Below are 22,756 nucleotides of genomic sequence, written 5' to 3' on the forward strand. Positions count from 1 at the left end.
AAATGCTGTGAAGGGGCTCCCTCGTGGCCCAAGGCAGGGAAATACAAACAGCTGCCAATCCCAGCCTCCGCCTTTCGCCGGCGCTTTCTGGGGACGCGCGTGCAATGTTTAAAGCTGCCAACAAGATAATATTTTAACACCATCGATTTTTTTTTTTTTTTTAAGATTTGAATTTTGCCATTTACAGCCATTTTAATGTTCATACAAGGCATAGAAACCAGGGTCAGAGAGTGGAAAGTAAGTTTGTTCTTAATAATGCAGAAGGTTAGAGAGAAAACAGATAAGCTTGTCTCCCAGATGACTCCAGAAAAGCTGCCTTAGTTCTAGTTTACAAAAGATATGTATGTCTTTGTTACCTTCTTTTTAAAATCAGACTTAAACAGAAGAACATTCTTTCTTTTATCAAAGGTTTTTGCATTTTATCATAATTTAGAATGGTCATGAAATAAAAGGCTGACATACAGCCTTGGATGGAATATTTTAAAGGAATGGTCATAACCAAAAGAAACTAAATTAGAAATTCATGGGGAAAAAAAATCAGTATGTTGGCATCCAGAATGAAGATGTGTTGACAGCTGAAACACTGGTTTGCTCATGTCTGAGAAAAGGGATAAAAAGCATCAGAACTTTTTTTTAGTAAAACATAAAATTCTGCTCTACTCTTGGTGATACATTTTAAGAAATCAACCAAAACAACTCAACCTTATACAACAGGAATTTAACAATGATTTTTTAAAAATGTCACTCAATTCTAGTAATAACAGCCTAGCAAATTCAGCTGTATGACACCAAATAATTTATACATCTTCATTTTATTCTATAAAAATGTTCCTGGTATGAATTTACAAAGAAAAATAAGAATAAGCAAAACATGAGCAACAGAATGAGCAATCAACATGACAACAGAACAAAACCAAACCTTCCAGTCCAGAAAATAAAATTTGAAAAGAAATTTTAAAAGGAGAAGGTGACACACACCCACACTTATACACAAATCCTCACAGCAGCCCAGTAGGAAAAGACTTGGTGAGATAGAAAGATGCTCTACTATAGAAGAGGTGTAAAAGTACTGAAGACAGAAACAGTCTCTTAAAGACACTCAAATCCAGGGAAATTTCAGCCCCAAAGAGGGAAGATATTCAAGCATGTTATGTACAGCTTTGTGTGTGTTGGTCCATCGAAGTCTAGCAAGCAGTGGAACCAGGGCTTTCAGTAACAAAAAGACCACTTAGTACCGAGACACAGACAGGCTGTAGATTAAGTGGAAAAAACAGTATCTTAACAGGTACAATTAAAACACTTCAATCTTAACACGTGTGGATTCTCTTCCTAAAGTATTTCTTGACCTGGTGAAGGGTAGTATGTTTTCCAAAGTATGACAGCAAAGAAAAATTTTATGTGGTCCTAGCATTAGTATGAAATGGTAAGAGACAGGAAAATGCAAGAGCACTACAATTGCTTAAGACAAGCTTCCAAAAAATGAGGGGAGTGTAAAGAACAGCTGGACCTCACACGAAGGACAGTGGGTACACAGGCAATACTGTATGAGACACTTAAGCCCCCTCTGACGCCAGTGTTATTCTGGGATCAAAATCATCAGTTCAGTCAACTGCCACTAGCAATATTACAACAGTTTTAAACAAGGAAGCAGAGTGACAGATACAGGAAAAAGGAAACTGAAGAAACTGAAGATTGCCCAAATGTTTACAATACTAACACATATAAAACTGCAGCTACTCCTGTGTCTGTATAGCTCTTTATGACACTGGGCACCCTTAGGTACTTCTACTGTAGCAAACAGAATGACCATTGACAACCTCACAGCCGCCAAGAATCACAAACTAAAAACAAGTTAGACACCTGTAACTGAGTGCAAACATCTCTGTAGATGCACACAGTGCAATACCTCCAGCTCAGCACCCTGTACTCACAACTCAGGAAAGCACTGACACCTGAGAGCCTGCAGACATCCCCTCACACACACAAAGAGGAAATCACAACCTCAGTGCACAGACACTTTCTGAAGACAACAAAAGGGAATTAAGTTTTCTTAAGACAGCATATACACATTGGGAAACTAAAGTAATGCAAACACTTGCAAAAACATTTATTGGGAAATTAAGAAGAGAAAAATTAAACCCACAGGTCACCTGACCCCCTCCTTTTTGGAGAGGTGCCCACTTCCAGGCATGCTCCAGTTTTGGAAAGAGTGACAGTCTCCTCCTGAGTGCACATTCCCATCAGCCTGCTCTCAGAAGACAGTTCAGAAGTCCTGTGACTTAGCATTATGTATCAAACTTAGTAACTACAGATCAAGAACCTTGGGATTTATATTACTTTCCTCAAGGCTACACACTTGTCCTGGCTGTGTAAGGCATTACAGCCTGAAGGCTGCCTAATCCATGGAGTCCACAGCAGTCACTGCTGCAGCTGGAACTGAGCTTGCTCAAGTCACTGACACAGCTTTGCAAGAAGTGAATGCACAGCAAAAAGTGGATTTTGAGCAAAAGACTTGGTCTGTGGCTTTTCTCTTGGATTCACAAAGGGTGGCAGGACTATTCTCTCTTTCTAGGCATCGAGAAGGAAGTGTTCAGGGCTGTCACTTCTCCAAAAACACTTTGACACAAAGTGTTTCTATTTAATCCCAAGCATAGTCACGTTAACATCACTTCATTAATGTGCAAATTAGTTTCTTAAGTTAGGGAGAGGCAAGGCACAATAGAAGAGTGTTCTTGGTATTTTGGAGGAATAAGTTTTAAAATATTTTATTAACAGTGCAAAAATCACTCAAAGGTGTAAATCACAAATTATTCCTGCCCCTAACATTTGACCTAATGTAGCTAGACTTTTGCTACAGCCACATGTTTCTGAACTTCCATACTGCAAGTTTACTTTGGAGTTTGTACTCAAAGCAAAGGCAAAAACTGTGTTTTCCTCCAGAAGAACAAACAAATATGTAAGTAGCCAAGGGCAGACTGTCTTACCTGTGCTCTCTCTTCATCAAATTCCAGGCAGCCCATACCATCCAGTCTCTGTAGATCTATCCAGCCTTTCCAGATTACACAGACACCATTGAGAATCATAGGTGCCTTCAAGTACACCTGGAATAAAAGCAAAACACATGCCATGAAATGCAAGCTGTTCCACATGTGCCTGCACAATGAAAATACTGATCCAGGAAGCTTCTATATGTATTCTTAGAAGAACATCCAAACCAGCTGGTAACATGAGACTCTATTTAACAGCTTCTACCGCTTCCTTTCCAAGAACTCATTTTAATCAAGTGAGTGCTTTAACTTTTGCCTACTGTACTGGATGGAATAAATTTAAGCTGTGTTCTCATTTTATAAACTGCTGTGCACCAGGATTTAGTTAGAATTCTTACTGCTTGCAGTTAAACTAAGAGTTTTTCTTGTCAGCTCACCTTTGTGCCACAAAGAAAGCGGCATAGTCCCAGTCAGGGAAGATCCTATAGCACATCTAAATAGTTAAACAAGCACACTCCTTATTCCAAAGAAACTCTGTATTTTATCCCAGTAAATGAGTGATTTCAACAGATACCAAGCACTGGTTTCAGTCCTCCTCAAATTTACAAACTACTCAGAGTTCAGTAAAATACACAATATACACATCATGCTAAAAACAAGGAAGTTTTCCTGTGTCAATTGTCATGTGTAGCATGTGTGAAAAACTTTGCCAAAGAAGCAACACTAGCTGATGAAAACCCAAGTACAGCACCAATGTGCACTGTGCCTTGTGCTGCAGCATGGAATAATGCATGATCTTAAGGCCCTACATCTAGATAACTGTATACACAATAAAGTGAAGTTACAAGGGAGCTTAAAAAGAAGCAAATACAACACTGAGTTTGACATGTTATACTTAATAATATCTGTATTAAACAAAACAAAGAGTCACAGCAAAATTACCTGAATTGTACAGAAAAGGAAAAAAAAAAAAAAAATAAAAAATAAAAAAAAAAAATCAACCTTCACTAGTTATTTCAGCCTACTTGGCAAGTCAAAACCCTTCATGGAACAGGGGTTTGTCTATGTTGAATCACCAGAGAGGCAAACCTACACACATGCCTGCAACCCACTTCAGACTGAAAGACTGTTTAGACATTCCAAATCCATTTGAGTTTTTTCAGCCTTCAGGAGCAGCCTGAGCTCAGCTAGGTAGGGGAACTTTCAGACAGCACCTCCTCTAACAGTTCTAAATTAATCCTCTGGCAAATCCTCAAAGTGTAATTGATGTTTAGCACTATAACACATTTCAAAGTGCCCCCACTGTGCCTACTTGCTCAGTTCCACACTTACCAGCTAAGGTCACTCAAGCAAAAAAAAGAAGGAGCTCGAGAAGCAGGAGGCACAGAGGAAGGGAAGCCCCCCTCATGTAAAGGCTGTGCTGGCAGAATTAAGCACTGAACAACATGAAAGGCAACCCATGAGTGGAAAAAAGGGAACAAATAACATGAATTGAGCTGACAAACAAGTAATGTTATTTGCCAAAGAAAACAAACATTTGATCTACAAGCCTGAATTTTACAACTTATCACACGTTGGTATGAAGTGACACAGCTTTTGACCTTTTAATTAGTACAACATGCAGCAGCTCAATAATGAAGCAATAAATGTTATTTGTTTGAGCATATCTTCTTCCCACCAGCACTTCGACTGCAAGGTCTCTGCTAAGAGCACAGCATGATTTTCTGTGCCCATCTGAGAGAGTCATCACAGCCCAACCTTGTGTGGGGACAGCACACTGTGGGGACAACACACCAGGCACATCTACTGGCCAACAGCCTCTGCAAGCAGAGGTGTCAGAACCAGCATGAGTAAGATGTGGACTACCAGGAAACCACCTCCCACAGCCCTCATTTCAAGATTAAGCAAGTCAAACATACAAAATACATTGCATCCCTTCAGCACAGTCTTCACCCATTCATCTCACAAGAAACAAATGAAGGACACAGCATCCTTTTAATAGATGTATTTAATTAAAGAAGTGAAAGACAGTTAAAAGAGGCTATTACAACTGTCATTCTCTTCTAAGGCAAATGAAGAATAATTCAAGAGGGGAAATAAAAAGGCAGTATAAGCTAACTATGGGTCTGTAAAGACAAAAAAGCCTGTATTCTGACGCTTATGTTTTGCAGGAGCAAACAAGCACTTTGCTGATCTTCATTTAGGGTTTACCTCTCACTCAACCTCCCCGATCCTTCTGGCCCACAGCAGCAGCCTGGGACAACAAAAGTTACTTAGACCTTCCCACAGATGACAAAACCCAGCTTTCCAAGTTGTCCAGGAATACTTTTTGTTTGTTTCTTTGATAAGGAATATTATGCTGCCACTAACCTGTTTCAGTGGCCGTTCAACTGCCTTGGTCACTGCAGCTGCCAGTGCAAACACACAAACTTCCTGCCTCAGTGCAAACAGCAGGGAGCTCAGACACAGCCGCTCAGGGCTCCATACTTCAAATGCAACACCTGGAAGCCCGAGCAGTGCTGCAAATTCTATGAAAATCTTCAGAAGTCAAAGGGGAAAGAAGCTGACAGAGCTGATGTGATTCCTGATTCCTACAATCTGCCCTGAGCACGCCAGCCAACAGCTGAGCTGCTGTCACAGCAGCTTGGGAACCTCTGGCACGCAGCCTGACCTTTCCAGATAAAGCAGTCTGCCCTTGCTCCTGAATCTGAGCCCTGGAAGCCTTACGCCACCAGATTCAGGTCTTCACAACTCTGATAAACAAACATTTTTCACTTCTGAAAGCATGAATTCCTTCTCAAGATATTCCAAGTTTTGAAATTACCACATAATCATTCAAACATAGTAATCATTCATCTTGAAACCCCATGAGCTTATGCAGGAACTTTTCTCTCATTAAAACACAATAATGCATACTGGTCCTTTTAAATTTATTTTAGCAAAAGGAATTTAAACTCCTTTTCCCCCCCTCTCCTCTTTCAGGAAAATGGAAACCACCTAAGATTATAGCCAAAAACGTTTAACCACATATTTCCTTCTTTTCAGATAAAACCATGTTGGTTCCCTTTCAACTTCTGAACTTAACAGAATTATTAATAAATTACTGCTCTGTCTGTGAACACATTTCCTATCATGGTACTTAAAAATCCAGCAAAGTGGTCTTCCAAAAAATTTCTGAATTGTCTGCTCTGAAAATTGCCTCAAGATAGTCATGGTAGGAGACCAAGGGCAAAAGCTGCATTATTTCTAAAAAGATCCAAAATTCCCCCTCTCTCTAATATTATAGAAGTAGATAAAAGTATGTCTTTGTTAGAACAACTCTTTCAAGGTTTTATTGCTAACCCCAGATTACCTGCATTTAAATCATTTTATAAATCCTCCACACACCTCTAGGTACTTTTCATAATAATGCCTGGCAGTCAGTGCTGTAGAATTCAAGAGACAGGTGAAAAGCACTACAGAACAGAAGGAAGGAGGAGAGGTTGGAAGTCAGGCAGTTACTAAATTCATTTTCCGTGGACAAATTTAATGCTACATAAAGAAACACCATTATAGGGACATACAAGAGGAAAAGCTGAATCATGCAGCAGCCTCGTTTCAGAATACAGTCCATCCCATAAACCAAAGGAAGTATGGCTTTTCTGCCACTGACAGTGGCAACTGTTAACAATCTTGGTACACATGTTGAAGGATGAGAGTAAGTTCTCTCTCATTTTGCACCCTCATTTTCCACACACTGGCATAGCCAAAGCTTTGTTAGACTAGGAGACCTAGGTAAACTTGCACATAATGAAATATGCAATTTTTACTAGTTTAGAGCAGCTCAATTTTTGTTCGAGTGGCTATGACAGAACTAATTTCATCTCAAATAACATCTTCCATTTCAAATTCCTACTACAGATCAAAGTAGCATTAGAATTCTTAAATGAGAAACATAGACATGTTACTTTTACATTGGAAACAGGCTTTTGGTATTAGAACAAATATTCTGCTTGCTGACTGAACAAGCAGCAAGAGCAAATACTCTTATCTCCTGGCAGATTATCTGGACAGAGGACAAACAGAGCCGTAAAGACACACAAACTTGAGAAAGTGCTGCATGAATAGGCTTAGTTGGGTTCTAAGTTATTGAGCTGTGTTTGTGCTTGGCCTCCCTGCTGGCTTGTTCTCAAAGACCTCCGTGCCACACCTTCAACGTTTAGTGTATCTTACCTTCCCTTTTGTATTCTTTTGAATGATCTGTTATTTCTTTTCATCTGCATTTAAATGAGCAACCCTCTCCTCCAGCTCCAATTAACTGAGAGTTCTCTGTTGTTAAAAACAGGCAGGCATGTGGCTCCTGTAACACCATTCATTCATATTTTAAAACTATTTAAATAGAGGACAACTCTCAATTACTTTTTTTAAAGCTACTGTATTTTAGCATTAGACAAAAAAAACTCGGTTTCACATCCTATTTTAGTCATCTAGTAAACCCTTATCTCACAACAGCAGGGTATTTAACTGATCTGCTGGAGGTGTGCTATCTGTGTGCTCCATCCACACATCCTGCAGTTACAGAAAATGCTCCTTCTCCCTACAGCAACCAAGCCATTTCCTCCTCCAGCCACTGCACAAAGTTCTCACCACCCACCAACTAATGAATCAGCAGGCTCACGACAGCCAGCGCCACCGAGGAGATCAACTTCACCCCCCAGGAAACATCAGTCCCCCGTGAAGCGGTGCAGTCCCCTCCCTTCTGTTTTCATTTTCCCAGCACACTGGAGCAAAATGCATTCTTTCAGAAGAGGCTCAGTTCTGACTCACCCTCTGCCTCATCACGTACACATCTGCCCATTCATAACGGGCTGCCCCTTGCGTCCATCCATCCCTTCATCTCATTTCTGATCCCACCTTCCCCTGAATCATACCACAGTTTTAAATACTTGAACAGCAGTCTCCCTGGTGATTTCATGTGAAACACTGACCACTAAGAAAGAAACAGCTTTCAATACTTACTCCAAGAAAGAGAGACATTAAACCGGGTAAGGCTAACCTCATCATTTCAGCTTTTCTTAACATCATCTTTATACACTAGCAAGTAAAAGGAAACAACCTATACAAAATGTTCAAATGAGAAATTGTTGCTTTAACAGCAACAGCATATGATTATATATACAGTTTTATAAATTAAATGCTGCACAGAGATGTGGCACGACTGCTCTGAAATGTAAAGTTGTATCAGTCCCATTGCTGTGTGACTCCCAAAATACAAAGACTTTCATATCACAGAGAAGGGTCTCTAGCCTGGTTTCAAAGAGGGGGCAAAGCGTGAGAGAGGAGGCAATCTATGAAACGCAAAAAAAAAAAAAAAAAAGCAAAAAGCAAAAAAGCTTTTCTAAGATTTTGCAACAGAACTTATACACTAAAATCCTCAACTAATTGGGAAACACAACAGAAGAGTAACTTCATTAGTGTAACAACAACTGAAGTTACAAGAAAAGCTGATAACTTCATGCAAGGCTTCACATTAGTCTTTCAGATATTGATCATTAATTTAAAAGAAACTAATGACAAGCAACCAAATCATGAACAGCATTCATCTGAGTTTCTAAGTTTAATTCCCTTACACTACCTTGTTACATAATTTAAACTGGAATGAAACATAAATAGAAACAACTGAAAATTCAGAATCCCATTTAGAAAGTGACTATGAGTTAATAGTGCTTTTAATTTGGATCAATCCTTCTGTCTCATCCCTCAAAATATATTATTCTTTTTACAAACACACAAAGCAAACGTCGTCTGTTTTAAAAGCTATGTCTTAGAATTTCTTCCGTTATAGGAGAATGAGGTTTTGTAAATTTCAAACCTTACACTCTTCTGCAAATGTACGGGAACTGACACTTTGTGACAAAACAAGAGCCTTTCCTAAACACTTTTGCATAGACGACCCAATTGTGGTTTTCTAGATGAATACTGCTTCAAGTTCCTCAAGGGTGGCACCTATGGCACAGCTGGACCCCACCACCAGGTCCTTGCTGTTTCCTGAGCAGCTGCCAGGGTGAGACTCCTGGGACAGCGCTGGCCAGGGCAGGAGCACTGCCCAGGGACACCTCCTTGGGCCAGCACCATTATTTCTGCCTGGGACATGTTCCTCCAGCTCTGCTTCCTCGTGATCACACAGAGACGTTTCACTTGCAGCTGAGGAAAGAATGCGCTCCAGCTCACAGCCAGAAAAACACCTCAGAACATACTACAGTTTTCAACTTCATAGCAAAACCTGATGGTCAGATATTATTCCTTTGTTCAATTTTAAAGTATGCTTATGTAAGCCACCAGGTTTCATTACAAATATCAGTAAACACTGAGATGCAACATAACCCACTTTTACAATTCTATGTAGCAAAAATACCCATGTACAGATTCACTTCAAAAACATCTTTGTAAGTAATATCAGAGCTGTGACAAAACCTCTCTCAACATGCTTTGTGTTCTACTGAAATACTACAGTGATGAGGTTTGGTTTCTAAAACGTCAAAAAAATAATTGCTGAATTTTCCTTACCTTACTGGAGAATTTAAAAGTCCTTTGTAGAAAACCTGCTATTTTTATGGTTTTTTGGTTGGTTGCATTTGTTAGGTTTTTTTCTGCATAGTTAGCTCAACTATGTAATCATGACTCCTTTTCGAAAGCAGATCGATGTTTCATTTAATTATGCAGGTTGCTGTTTCACTTAACTAAAACCCAAGTCTATAACTAAGAACAGATATGAAGCAGTAAGGATGTCAGAACAAATGTGGTTAAAATCTGTGGAGCATTTTATTCCTGGATTAGGATGACTGGCCAGTACTTAGGCTTAGAAGCTCACATAGAAAAACAGTAAAACGCTACTGCACAGAAATTATACTCATCATCTAATAACCAAGTCTCCAGATACAGTTCATTCCAAAATACTGCAATTTCTCGACTAAGCAGAAAACATGAACCAGACTTGACCAAAACCACCAAAAAACCCCCAGTACAAAGCACAAAGTAGACAGCTTCTAGTTTTCACATTGTCACTACAGAAGGGACTAATGCCTCCCAAAGAGAAATGCATCTCATGCTCGGGCTCTATCCATTTGCCTTCAAAAGACAAAACCAACCACAGAGCTGGAACTGAAAATCAACAAAAATGCAAGGAGCATAACAAGAAAAATCTGAAAGACAAATATATGCTGGGGTTTTCCCGTATGAAATTTTACAGGGTCTTTTAGCAGTCTATCTTTACATTAGATTCTACATGAGAAAGATGGCTGTGTTTTAAACCTACACTCTCTTTTAATGGAGAGGGCATGCATTTTAAAAAGACCCATTTTTTCTTGCAACAATTAAAAATAATAATGCTTTTGCAGCAAAATATTGCCAGGAGATCACTGCTGGTTTTGCTGCTCCAAGTGCACACGCATGCTTCTGCTCACAAACCCAGTAACTAACAGACACACAGTTTTCTGCCACATTGACAGAATATTTTCCAGACAAATTTCAGAACTGGTTGTGAAATTTGTTCTTTTCAAGCCTTCAGAAAATCACATAGCAAAAAGCAGTTACAACTAGCAACTGCAACAGAGGATTACAAAGAGATTTATCTAAGACACATCACTTGCACACCACACTACCTGGGTACAAATAAACACCCTGCTAATCTTCTACTTTTGGACTGAAAATTCAAGACATACAATGCAAGCACACTCAATTATACAAAAAAAGAAGTTACCTGATTTTGCAATATGGGCAAGCAACTAATAAAAACATCCAGGAACTGACCCAAGCAAGAGAAGGGCAAGAAAAGCTGCTTCTTCCACCCTTTGGCTTTCATTGCTTTCTTGAGAACTCCAACAGCCTCACCCTTCCCCTTAAGCAGGATTCAAGACTGGAAAAACTGTTCAAACATTTGCTCAACAAGTAGTGCTGCACCAAGATGTTAGCAGTTTTTTGTCTTTCGTATACTATAACAACTATTCAGCTTTCATCATTCAATGAAATTTCATAGTGTCATAATTATTCTGTAGAAAACTATCAGCTTCTGCAGAGAACAGCCTTAGCAATGACTGGAAATTTTAACAGAGTAACATCAAACTTGCAATTATGCAAGCTAATGAGCTCATTTTGTTACTTGTGCTTTGGACAATAAAGCTTCAAGAACCATTTCAGTAACTTTCAGAAAAATGACAGTTTCTTGAAGCAAATGTTTCATCATCTTATTGAAGTTTTCTTATTTTTAATATGAATTATTAAGTGATTTTCAGAAAGAAGCAGACATTCTCAACAATGACTCTCTCACTTTTCTCATTCACTTATAAGAGGAGAGAAGCATAATATTAGCAACTTTGCTTAGTAAGTGAAGACTGATATGCAAACAAGAGAATTCAATAATCCAAATGCCTGGATTTCTTCCAGCTGCAGAGATCTTGAGTACTGCTTTCATCCACACAGCATTCATCTGTCCTTATATATAGCTGCTTCCCAAATGCAAAATTTAGCTCACTACCTCCAATTTTGTTCCTCTTCTGGGAAACTTTAGGATGATGACATGGGTATATTTGAAATCTTGTCTATACAACTCTAACGAGTGCATTTAAGCCACTGGAAAGAGTTCAAGGTAGTATGACTGAATAACTGCTTTTAGAATACAGAATAAAAGCTAAACAGAAGCAGGTTTACTGACAGCTGACCTTAAGTACTTCCACAGCCATGCTGCAAGTACTGCTCCCAAGCCTTGTTTCAAAATGGCATCGGCATTGTAAGGCAGGGACGAGGCTGTGGGCAGTCCCAAAAGTATTTGGAGGATGAGGGGTGAAAGGATTCCAGGGAAAAGGCTGTGATCCTCGTCACATGAGAGGTGCCTGGGGTGACTCACACTCCAGTGGCAGAGGGCACTCGATGATAAATCACTCTGCAGGAACAACTGTCCAAATCCAGCCAGTGGCTGCCTGCCAGCACAACGTGTCCAGTCTATGTCCTCTAAAGAGTTCTCTTCCCAAAATCCAAGTTCCTAACTGTTCATCGTGTATATGCAAATAGAGGCATCTCCTAATTGTGAGGTAAAGTGAATAAGCAGAGGTACACTATGACTGTAGCTTCAAAGGGAATTTGGATTAAACAGGTCTCCTCTATGCAACAGCAGGTCATAATGAACACTTTCAAGTATCTAGACAGAAAAAAAGAGAAAAAATCTCACTCTCCTCTAAAGCAAAAATGGGTTTAGGAGCATAAACAAAGGATGTTGCTGGGGAAAAAAAAATAATAGAAAGAAAAAGAAACTGAGAAGTCTCTGCCAGCTAAAGGACTCTTAAGCACAAACACAATAATAACCTCTAGAATCACAAGCATTTATAGAAAACTAGTATTTTACTCAAACCATATCGATGATCCTGGATGAAAACTAATCAAGCGGATCATCAAGAAAAGTGAATTCTTCTCATTCACCACACCTTTACAGGACTCCCATCAAGCAACTCCAAGGGAAAAAAAAAAAAAAAATCAAGCTGTTTAGCCAAGCTGGTTACAAACTGGATACACCACCAAACCCATTTGTCTGCTGTGAGCATAACCACACATTGACCTCCTTGTTTAAAGCTCACAGAAAAGTCAGAGAAAGATCAAAAGTAACAACAGTGATGTGGGTTTCATCAGGACAATACCACTTCCCTTGGCTGGAGCAGGCAAAAGTACCTCGAAGGCTCTGAGCACACAGACAATCCAGCAGCTGATGTCCCTTCACGGACCACCTGCTGCTCCTCACAGAGGCATCTCTCCCAGCTACCACAAGGTTTTGGGGTCATCATGATCCCAAAAGAACAAGTAGGAAGATAACAATTGTTTAAGGCTGCTCAGGAAAAGTGGAAAGCTGGTTCTATTGGCTGCCATTTGAATAGGTGTTGTATTTTAATAAAAACTGCTTTTCATTACACTTCTATTTCTGCTGTAACACCTGCAGCATAACAAAGTCATCCAGGTCGTTAACACCAACTTGGAGCAAAATAAAAGCTAGTTATGACAAAAAACTGTGCAAGTAGAAACTCAGCATCTTTAGATAGAAAACGGAAAATCTTTAGTTACGGCTAGAACAAAGTTGATGGTTAATGAGTAGAAATCCTAGTTACATCACATATGGCACAGCAGGCACTCTGGATCAATTTAAATCATGTCTGATGTGCTTTCCTCCAAAGCTGCAGAGTTCACAGTGTATTAGAGCGAAATAAACCCGTGTGGAAGACTCTGGTTTACGAGCAGCTGCCACCAATGAACAGACAGGAAGTAAAGCTGGATTGGAAAGAGATGGAGAATTGTTTTATAAAGAGGAGTGGAAGTAAAACAACTTCATAGACTTCATCAGTGATTGGTATTTAAACAGTAGAAAAGAGTATCTGAGAACTAATGTTCTTTCAAGTAAGAAAGAGTGGAGCTAAAGAAACATCTTGAATAAGAAATGAAAACTGGGGACATTATCTTACTCTAAGAACTATACAAAATGAAACAAGCAAAGAAAGTTGACCACACAGTTCTGAACAAAACAGAGGGACTTTGAGAAATATTAGATTTTAAAAAGCACTGAAGTCCATACACAGTTCAGCCTTAAGTTCATATGCCATCAGTACAAAACTGAAATAAAAATTACAGAACTTTATTAATCACAGTAAAACTAGTCTAAGTCATTAATGATACCAGAAAACCAAGGTGAAAATAAAGCTCTCAATTTAATTGCAAGGTTAATCATCCAATATTTCAGGCAATACATTAGACTACTACACTGCCTTTCTTTCAATTTCTTAAGATCTATTCATTTATTCCTTACCAAAAAAACAAATTTAAAAAAAACCTGAAAATCAGCTGACAACACAGAGGATCAGAGAGCCTTGGTATGGTTCAGCTCCCCAGAAACAGCACACACACTGCATCTGATACACCCCACACATACCCACAATCACAATGAAATACTATGTTCTATCATTTTTACGATCTAGGGACCTATTTTTAGTGCTGCTTTTTCTTCTGCTATGACAAACCTGAAAAATTGCTCAAATACACAATTAAATTTGCTGCAGGTCAACGGCAGCACAGAATGTTAAAGCTATCTCAAAAAAATGTTAAACTTGAGTTTAAAATGAGTAGAAACATTAAGTGTACACTGAGCCATCCAATTCTTGGATTAATGAAGACAGGGTATCCACCAGAGGCCTACCCACCCATTGTGAACATCAGATGCATCAAATTAAAAGGCAAATTAAGCATATAAAAAAAACCCTCAGTTAAGAAGTACCAGATTGAAAAACCTCAAGCCTATGAAGTATGCATTTGCAGAATCACAACTTTTACAAGAGCGTTACTCTTTCTAAAATTCAATCATTTAAGCAGCAATTCTAGCAGATGCTGCATTGGTAGCTTTGTCAATCTGTGTACAAAACTTCTTTAGCACAATAGTGACATACTTTAAATCTGGATAAACTATTTTGGGCCATCATTGTTTAGCCAAACACCAAAGCAGAATTCCAGAATAAAAATATTCTAATGTTGGTAAGTTTATCTACTTTCTAGATCTCAAACTAATGCCTAAGATAATTATTAACTGACAGCTTCCCCCATAGTCTTTTTTTATTCATATAATTAAAAACATGCCTTGTTGGCATAAATCCAGTGATGAACAAACACATTATGCACTGCTTCAAGAATCAAAGCTCATAAAACAATGTTGCACAGAGCTACAAAAATCACATGGCTTTAAGAGACTGCTGAAGCCCGTGAAAGAAATTCTTAATTAAACTAAATGACAAAAATCTAGGGAGAACAAAATTTCAGACAATTCATATGAAACTCTTAACTGTTTCTGTTGATAACATAAAACACTCTCCCACTCTGCTCATTCCTCTGCTCCAATCATGGGAGTGGCTTACTTTCAGAGAAGTTTAATTCTGTGCAGAGCAAGCCTGCATTCATGTGTGATTTACACAAGTAAGGGCTGATTACAACAGTGAATCTGTGATTTTTTCATACCAGAGCATAACATTATTCCCATTTATCTGTTTGTCCACCTCTAGCCTCATTCAGATTAATTCCTCTAAACATTTCAGTGAAGCAGTCTAGAATTTACTGTAAACACACATAAGAGGAGTGGCATTCATTAATGAGGCTCATGTTCTATTTTAATATACAGCATACCTACCATGCTCTTACATGATTAAGACAACACAAGAAAATAGATGAAGCAGTTCAGTACTTTAAGAATTCATTCAGAGAAAACAAAGTTAAGAAAAAAATCATAGGAGTAAATAAAATTAGTTTTGAACTGGCAAGAAGAGAGACTTCAGTCTTCTTACACATTACAAGAAAAATTCCTCATTCAATTGTGAGCCAGAATCAATATTTTTCAGTAAGAGCCAGATTCAATTCAGTTTCCTTAGCAAAGCAGTCAGTACCCAGACAGCCAACTTCACTTCTCCCCCAATTTGTCAAACTTCTGCAAGCCTCACAGGACTAAATGGAAAACAATTTTTTCCAAAAAACCTCATTAACTTGAATTCCACATACCATAACTGCCCTCAGGAATTTTTTTTTCTTCCAATCAAGTTTTCCCACTATAGGAAATATTTATCTTCCACCTAGCAGCATTTAAAAGACCCAATATGCCATTAAACCTGAATATGCTTCAAGTATTTCCTCCAGCCTGGTAGGTTTGGTAGCATTAGCTGTTTCGTGTTACAAGGGCAGGGAAAAAAATTTAGGCAAAAGGAAGGATTTTGTAGTCCATTAGAAGTTTTTTAAAATAGAAAAAAATACATAAAAATTAGCCTGAAACAGAAAAACTATGAGGGCTTAATTGCTGGCCTAAACCCAGTGAGTTCTGAAGAAAGTCTCCTATTGAATTCAGTGATCTTTGGACCAGTCCCAAAGCACCTACAGGAGCACAGATAAGAGACAGCATCTATATTTTAAAGGTATGTTTTTCCTGTAAAACAAAACCAGCTGTGGGTGATTTCAGTAACTTTATTCTGATGAGACTAAGCAAGGTTTCTGACTTTAAATCTAATACAGCTTCACAGTAACCATCACTGTCACTAGGGAATTTGAGCTTTTTATATCAGTCTACGGGACAACCACCTCAGAGAAAAGAGATTCAGAAATCAATTCTGAAAGCAATGCTGCTTCTGTGTTATAGCTGATGGTGAAACTGAGAAAAAGCTTCATTCCACTTAGAGCACACTGACTGCTTGCTGTACCAACTGGCAGCCAAAGACAATATTAAATAACCTGTTGAAAGTGCAAATTTTCACTAGTCTACCACAATTCATTGTCCAAAGTCTAATTTCTGAGCCACTTTAGAAGCACCTACACAACACCAAATTTAGTCTGCTCCCCAAAATTTTATCATAGCACAACAGCAGAAATAGTTCTGTTCTTCAAAATAATACAAAGCCACCAGTACTGACATGTTTCCCAATTTTTCCATTTGCCTAAACATCAGCATGCTTTAAAACAAAGCAATATTTTATCTTACCAGCTTTCACTTGTACTCACATCACTACCTACCTGCATGGAGATGTGAAGTATTAGAAATATCACATTGTACGTGCAGTGCATACCAGTAAGACCACAAGCACAACGAAAAAAATTTCTTTCAGTTTCAACAATTCCCTCCTTACCTTGCCTCCTTCTCTTTCAAAGTCGACATATTCCCGGGTCGGTGTCTGTCGCTGCTCCCCCTGCCAGCTGGCCGGAAAAAACTGGAGAGACAGATTGGTTCCTGTGGCCACAAAAGCCTTTTAGAAAAATCAATACAAACAGGATCAGGGAGCAAGACATTACATAAATTATGCAGGCAGTCATTTATTTTTACATCAGTTTATGTCTTAAGCCAGGCAGCATAGAGAATACTTAAAGTCAAAAACATGCACTCATCATTTTTCTTAAGTATTAAGTTACAAACATCTGATTCCATTTTGACAACATTTGCCATTGGCTGCTTCGGATATAAAATACAACATGGAATCAATACTTCTTTCAAATCAGTTTTGCTGACATTAGAATCTGTCCTTTCAGTTCTGTCTGGATACCCTGCACCAACTTAGTACCTGCAACATTAAAAACTGCCCGTGCTTTTCAAAGAGGTTACATGTCTCTAAAAGAAGTACTGCTGAAGGAAAACTAACTCCTTAGTTCCATTGCTAAGGACAATTTTTTCAAAAGAAAAGGATTTGTTATCTTTCACAATCTACTTATATCTAGACAGACACGTAACTGAAGCATAGATATTCCTATTTTATCATCTACTGGGCATGCAGCATCAATACAGAGTTCAATCAAGCTTCACAGGACAAAGTCCTCATGTCACATTAAGACACCAGTGATACCCAGATCAGCAGGTGCTGTGTCAGTGAGAAAAGGCAACTGTAGGAATTCCTCTCAGCTGCAGTCCTTTGTAAAATCATTAAAGGGACTGGCTTAAACCTATTAGAAAAAGCATGCATTGCTGTCAAGCAAACCATTTTCTACAATTTCAAGTAAAAATGGGATTCAGTTTTCTTTATAAACTCCCTTTATTTGTTAGCATATCTGAACTCCAAGCCATGATGAGTACACCAATTCCTAGACACGAAATAAAAAAATATTTTTGCAAGCAGAAGCCAGATTCACAGTATTTATACTCTTCTCTGGTACAGGTGAGCTTGTTGTCCTGTAAGCACGTGAATACTCACACAGATTCACGGCATATCACTCTTCTCTAAATCCCATGGTTAAATATAATTTGTTGAAATCAAATGGCTGTATTTATTACCATGATCACTTAGATTTAAATCGTCTTTTATCTAGAATACAGGGGTTTTTTCTTAAAAGCTATACAAATACTACTTCAACAGTAGAAATTTCCTGACAAGCAGGTTTCTTTCAAGCAAACCATAATTCAGCCACTTCATAGTATAACTGTACAGTTACTTGTGACACTGTACCTACATTTTATTTAAGCTAGTTCTAGTCATGGAGTGCAACACTGTCACAGGATTAATACCTCCCATTTTGAAAGTAGAAGTGCTTTGTCTTGGCTCTTCCCCCTCCACCAAGGAAGACTAATGCTCTGCAAGCAGTTTTGGTTCCAGGCTATCCTTAAAAACAGATTTTAAAATTTTTGTTGATGTTTTTGTTTGCTTGTTTTATCTCCTGTAAGCACATTCTCAATGTCATTAAAATTAACAAATCAGTCCTAGAAATGCCAGAAGAATACTGTATTAGTGCATTTGTTTCCAAAGACAAACACTTCAATCATAACAGAAGTTTCATTAAGGATACATTTGCACAAATAGGAGGCATCAAATCTGTCAGAGCTCCACACCATCACTATCAGGCTTACTACCTTCTATTATCCCTCTGCTTTTCTAAGTGATGCTATCCAAGCATCAACAAAAAAATTACACCTATCTCCAAATATTGGTGATTCTGACTCTTCACCACTTAGTCAGCTCAAAAATTGTTTTCCTACTTCTGAGCATCTTTAGTAAATATGTGTTTGATACTCCTTAATTTATACATTTAAAATATCAAGGAGTGAGATCTTTGAGAGTAAACCAGCTGATCACTGAAGTCCTATGGACCAGTCCAGTTCTGGTACTGAGTCAAAAGGACTGTACTTGCTTTCTGGAAAACCCAGGAAGACAATGAAGTGCCCATGCCTCCCTGCTTCCATCCCCAATGTGTCCTAGAGGGCCATGAAAAACAGGGGGAGAAAGATCAGAGAAAAGAAGTAAAAGTACACAAATTCCACATCCTCAGAGTCAGGCAGGCACCATTTAAACCATAAAAAGCTATGTAGATATTTGTTCCCTCCCTGTGAAGACACAAAACCATCCAATTTAAAGTACTCATATGCTTCTCAAATCAAATCATAGGTCAATACCGAAAATCTCGAGAACAGTCCTACTAATAACCACACAAGACTACATGGAAGCCATTAATTTCCATCAAATAAACAAATTAAATAAAAAATAATAATGATGATTAAAAAAAAAAAAAGCACATCACTAGTTTGGTTTTAAACTTTAGAGTAAGAAAACTATAGTTTTGTCTGCAGAGCCTTCCAAAGGCCAGTCTGAAAAGTTATCAGACATTTATGTCACAAATTTTGTGGAAAGCTTATCAGGTAGTACAAGGGCGACCTGACCCACACACAGACAACATAAATACAAGTACCTTGCAAAGGAAACCAAACACATGAGGTTATTTAAGTTATCAAAGCATTACAAGTAAATGTGAAACCTTATTTCATACACTTCACAGTTACTTCTCAGTAATATTGGTAATTATCTCCTTTATTCAATCAAGAGCTATTTCACACATGTAACCAACATCCTACTGCTGGTTCTACATTAAATCCCTGAGCTGTTCTCTGAGGGTTTTTTCCTGCATCAAAATATGTAAGGTCATTTGCAAAGGCTTCCTTTGGAGATAAAAGAATAAATCCTTGATGTCTGGAAAAACATTCAAGACTAAAAAAAAAAAAAAAAGTAAAATTACTAGCTCTTTTTACCATCAGTCATTACACACTACATTTCTAAATAAACCTGACTACTCATGCCCTGTTCACAAAACAAAACCAGATGTTTCAGATGAAGAAATATAGAGCCTGTTTTATAATTAAGTAGAGTGAAAATATGTAGAACATGCATCACTGGTTGCTTCCAAGGGATGAAGTTCTGGCAAAAAAAGGGCAGCAGCAGGCTCAGAAGTACAAAGGTGAAACTATAGTGATTTCCCATTTATATAGAAACTGCATAGGCTGCATAAGAAAGCTAGTTATAAACGATATGGTCCTTTTTTTTTTTTTTTTTAGGGAGGAATTTGGGTATATTATGCACTTTCACCTGTACAGGAACTTCCAGTGCTAGCAAACTATGTCTTCCTTACCTACCCATTGTTTCCCTGATATTTTCTTAAAGGAAGCAAACATGCACAAAGAAAAATGAATGTTTAAAAAAAAAGTAAAACTAAGAACATGTCTACAGAGGGCCTCCTACAAAATAAAATTACAGGTTCTAAAACAAAAGCTAGCAAACAGGGATAAGATTCAGCTAAAATAAAGTTAGCCAGTAAACGGTAATTGTATTCTTGAGTACATCCTTTTACTGAAAACATAAATGAACAAGATCAGTTATAATAACTGGCATTCACGTATTTTTGGATGTGCATAAGAGTAATTGCATTGTGCATAAGAATAATTTCATTGTGAATTGACTAGCAGTATGTGTACCACGTGAAATTAAAGAATGCCCATAAACCAAACTTGGTGGAAGTGGGGTTTATTTTCTATTTTACCTTGTCTTTCACTGCACAGTGTAAGTTAAAAAAGAGGTTACTTCTGCATTTTAATAGCAGAGTTACAAACTTAACAAAATACTAATCCTATAGAAGCAACCTGAAGCAGAAATCAAACCAGGAAATAAGGAGGTCAGTTCTTGACTACTCTGAGACATACTTCATCTCACTTCTTATTTCAGAGGGCGACAGTAGTCTGCAACTAACCTTAATGAATGAGAGAAACGGAGCTGAAGTTGCAAGTTTCAAAGCCTAATTTTAAAAGCGTTTGTTTTAGTCCACAAATACATCAACCAGCTCACTCAGGACTTGAAGCTAGCGCCTTCTGAACAATGTTACTCATTTCTCAAAGCTACTGTTTCCGGAAAAAAAAAAAAAAAAAAAAAAAAGGCAGAAAGAAAAAAAGGCTGAATATTGAAATTAGCAGCTCGTAGCTGTAGCACGTGCCCAGGGAAGGAGCGCAGCCCGTTCTCACTGCCGGGGATTTTCCTTCCCTGTCACCCCGGCGCTCCAGACAAGCACTGTCCCCGCTCGGGAGCGAGCCGACACCTTCGAGCGAAAAAGCGCTGTTCCTACGGCGGACAGAAACGCTGCCTGCTCACCAAAACCTCATTTCCCTCGGCGTTTGAAAGGCAAGCCGATGTCATTCCGCTCCTTAAGGAAAACTCACGGCCGGCCCCGAGCCTTTGGGCTTGGGCACCGCGCAGCGTTCGCTGCCCCGACGGCTTCCCCCAAACTTTTATTTCCCGAGCCAAGCGCGGCCCGGCGCGGTGCCGGCGGGCCCCGAGGGGAGCGCGGCGCCACTTACGATCTCGGAGCGGCCGTCGCGGCAGGCGTTCTGGAAGCGGGCCTGCCTCTCCTCGTGCGGCCGGTCCCTGAAGCCGGTGTATTTAATCTGCGGGGAACAGGGCGCGCAATCAGGAGGGGCCAATCCCGGCGATAAGGGGGCAGCGGAGTGCACTGACTGCGCCTCCCCGCGCCGCCGGCTCGGCTCCCGCCGCGGCTGAGGGGAGGTGCGGGGCTGTCCTGGCCCCTCCGCGGCCCGCGGAAACTTTCCCCACTGCGGACGGAGGGAGGGAAGGAGAGAAGGGGGAGCCCCGCCGCCACCGCCGCCTCACCTCGCACTCGCGGCTCAGCTTCCTGAAGAACTCCTCGTTCTCGAACTTGCTCCGCTGGTCGGGGACAACCCGCGGCATGGTGGTGGGGCCGCCGCCGCCGGCTGCCCTCCTTCCTTCCCTCCCTCCCTCCCGCCCGCCCCGCGCTGTCCCAGCCCCAGCGCTCGCCTCGCCCTTTGTTAGCCCCCGCCGGCGGCGCCCCCCCTTCCCTCCTCCCGTCCCTCCTCCTCCCGCGGCGCACGCAGAGCAGCCGCAGCCGCCGCCGGAGCTCGATGCTGCCGCCGCCGCCGCCGCCCGCTCCCGCCCCCAGCCCGCTCCCTCCCCTCCGACTTCCTCCCGGCTCGTAAACTCGGCCCGAACAGCCGCGCCATTCACAACTCCGCCGCCGCCGCCGCGCATGCGCCCCGCGAGGCGGGAAGCGGCGAGGGGTGACTCAGAGCCCCCTCCGCGTCCCTCGGCCGGCGCGGTCTCGCCCGCGGCGGGGCCGCTCCGCTCGCTGTCCCTGTCAGTCACCGCTGTCCCCGTCACCACGGCTCGCCGCTTTCCGCCTCCCCGCTGCGAGGGGAGCAGCCCCAGCACTGCGGCGAGCGGCCGCCCCCCTCGCCCCTGTGGCGATGAGGGGCGCTCCCCTCACAGCAGGGACCCGCACCTGCTCCTCCGGCCCGTTCGGGTGGGGAGCAGGCGGTGGCCGCGCCGTGTCCCCCGCCCCGAGGGTGGCGGTGAGGATGGGGCAGGTAGGAAGGGACAGCGCTGGCCTCGCACCTCCCCGTCTGGTTCTGTCCCCTAGGCCAGCGTGAGGGCCGGAGGAGCCCGAGGGTGGTCGCAGAGCCCCGCCGCTGGCAGGAGCCAGCCCGCTGCCTGGCTGCGTCCCAAACACGGCGCATCCATCGGTCAGCTCCTCGGGGGCCTGTTCCCGCGGGCAGCAGCAGCACCCACCACCACCTCAGGATGTGGCTCGGTGTCTTGAAGTCGTGGTGTCAGACTAGAGCAAAACCAAAACCCAGCACTTTGCTGCAACAGTGCTTAAAAAGTTCATTTTCATGCTAGAAACACAGCAGCCTGAACTCTTGATTCTTCATGAGCAGGCATTTTACAGGAGCTAATTCAATCAAAGAGCACTGCAGGACATACATCACCTGCCCCTAGATCCATTTTTTCATACAAACCTAGGTTATACCTCGATTCTTCGTTGCAGTCTGCAGCTTCCTTGTGAGGGGAAGTGAAGGGGCAAGTGCCTCTCTGTTGTGTCTGGCGATGACAGGACCCAAGGAAATGGCCTGAAGTTGTTTCAGGGGAGGTGTAAGTTGGATGTAAGAAAAAGGTTCTTCACCC

The 22,756-nt window shown here is 40.8% G+C and overlaps 1 protein-coding gene across 3 annotated transcripts in view; it reads right to left on the reverse strand.

The window, feature by feature from the left end:
* The window catches only part of CBFB (core-binding factor subunit beta), a 37,503-nt gene extending 15,958 nt beyond the window's left edge, over positions 1-21,545 (reverse strand). For 2 of the 3 annotated variants that reach the window (XM_014880810.2, XM_014880811.2), the window contains exons 1-4: positions 21,428-21,545; positions 21,118-21,204; positions 16,649-16,765; positions 2,985-3,101 (exon numbers count right to left, since the gene is read on the reverse strand). In XM_014880810.2, coding sequence (XP_014736296.1) covers positions 2,985-3,101; positions 16,649-16,765; positions 21,118-21,204; positions 21,428-21,505 — 399 coding nt within the window. In that variant the 5' untranslated portion in view covers positions 21,506-21,545. Of the gene's footprint in view, positions 1-356; positions 360-2,976; positions 3,102-16,648; positions 16,766-21,117; positions 21,205-21,427 lie in introns of all 3 variants that reach the window. The other variant, XM_088171907.1, reaches the window with a different exon arrangement.
* Between the last annotated feature and the right edge of the window lie 1,211 nt (positions 21,546-22,756).

The sequence above is a fragment of the Sturnus vulgaris genome, chromosome 12 (assembly GCF_052056855.1).
Source record: "Sturnus vulgaris isolate bStuVul1 chromosome 12, bStuVul1.hap1, whole genome shotgun sequence".
Classification (NCBI taxonomy): Eukaryota; Metazoa; Chordata; class Aves; order Passeriformes; family Sturnidae; genus Sturnus; species Sturnus vulgaris.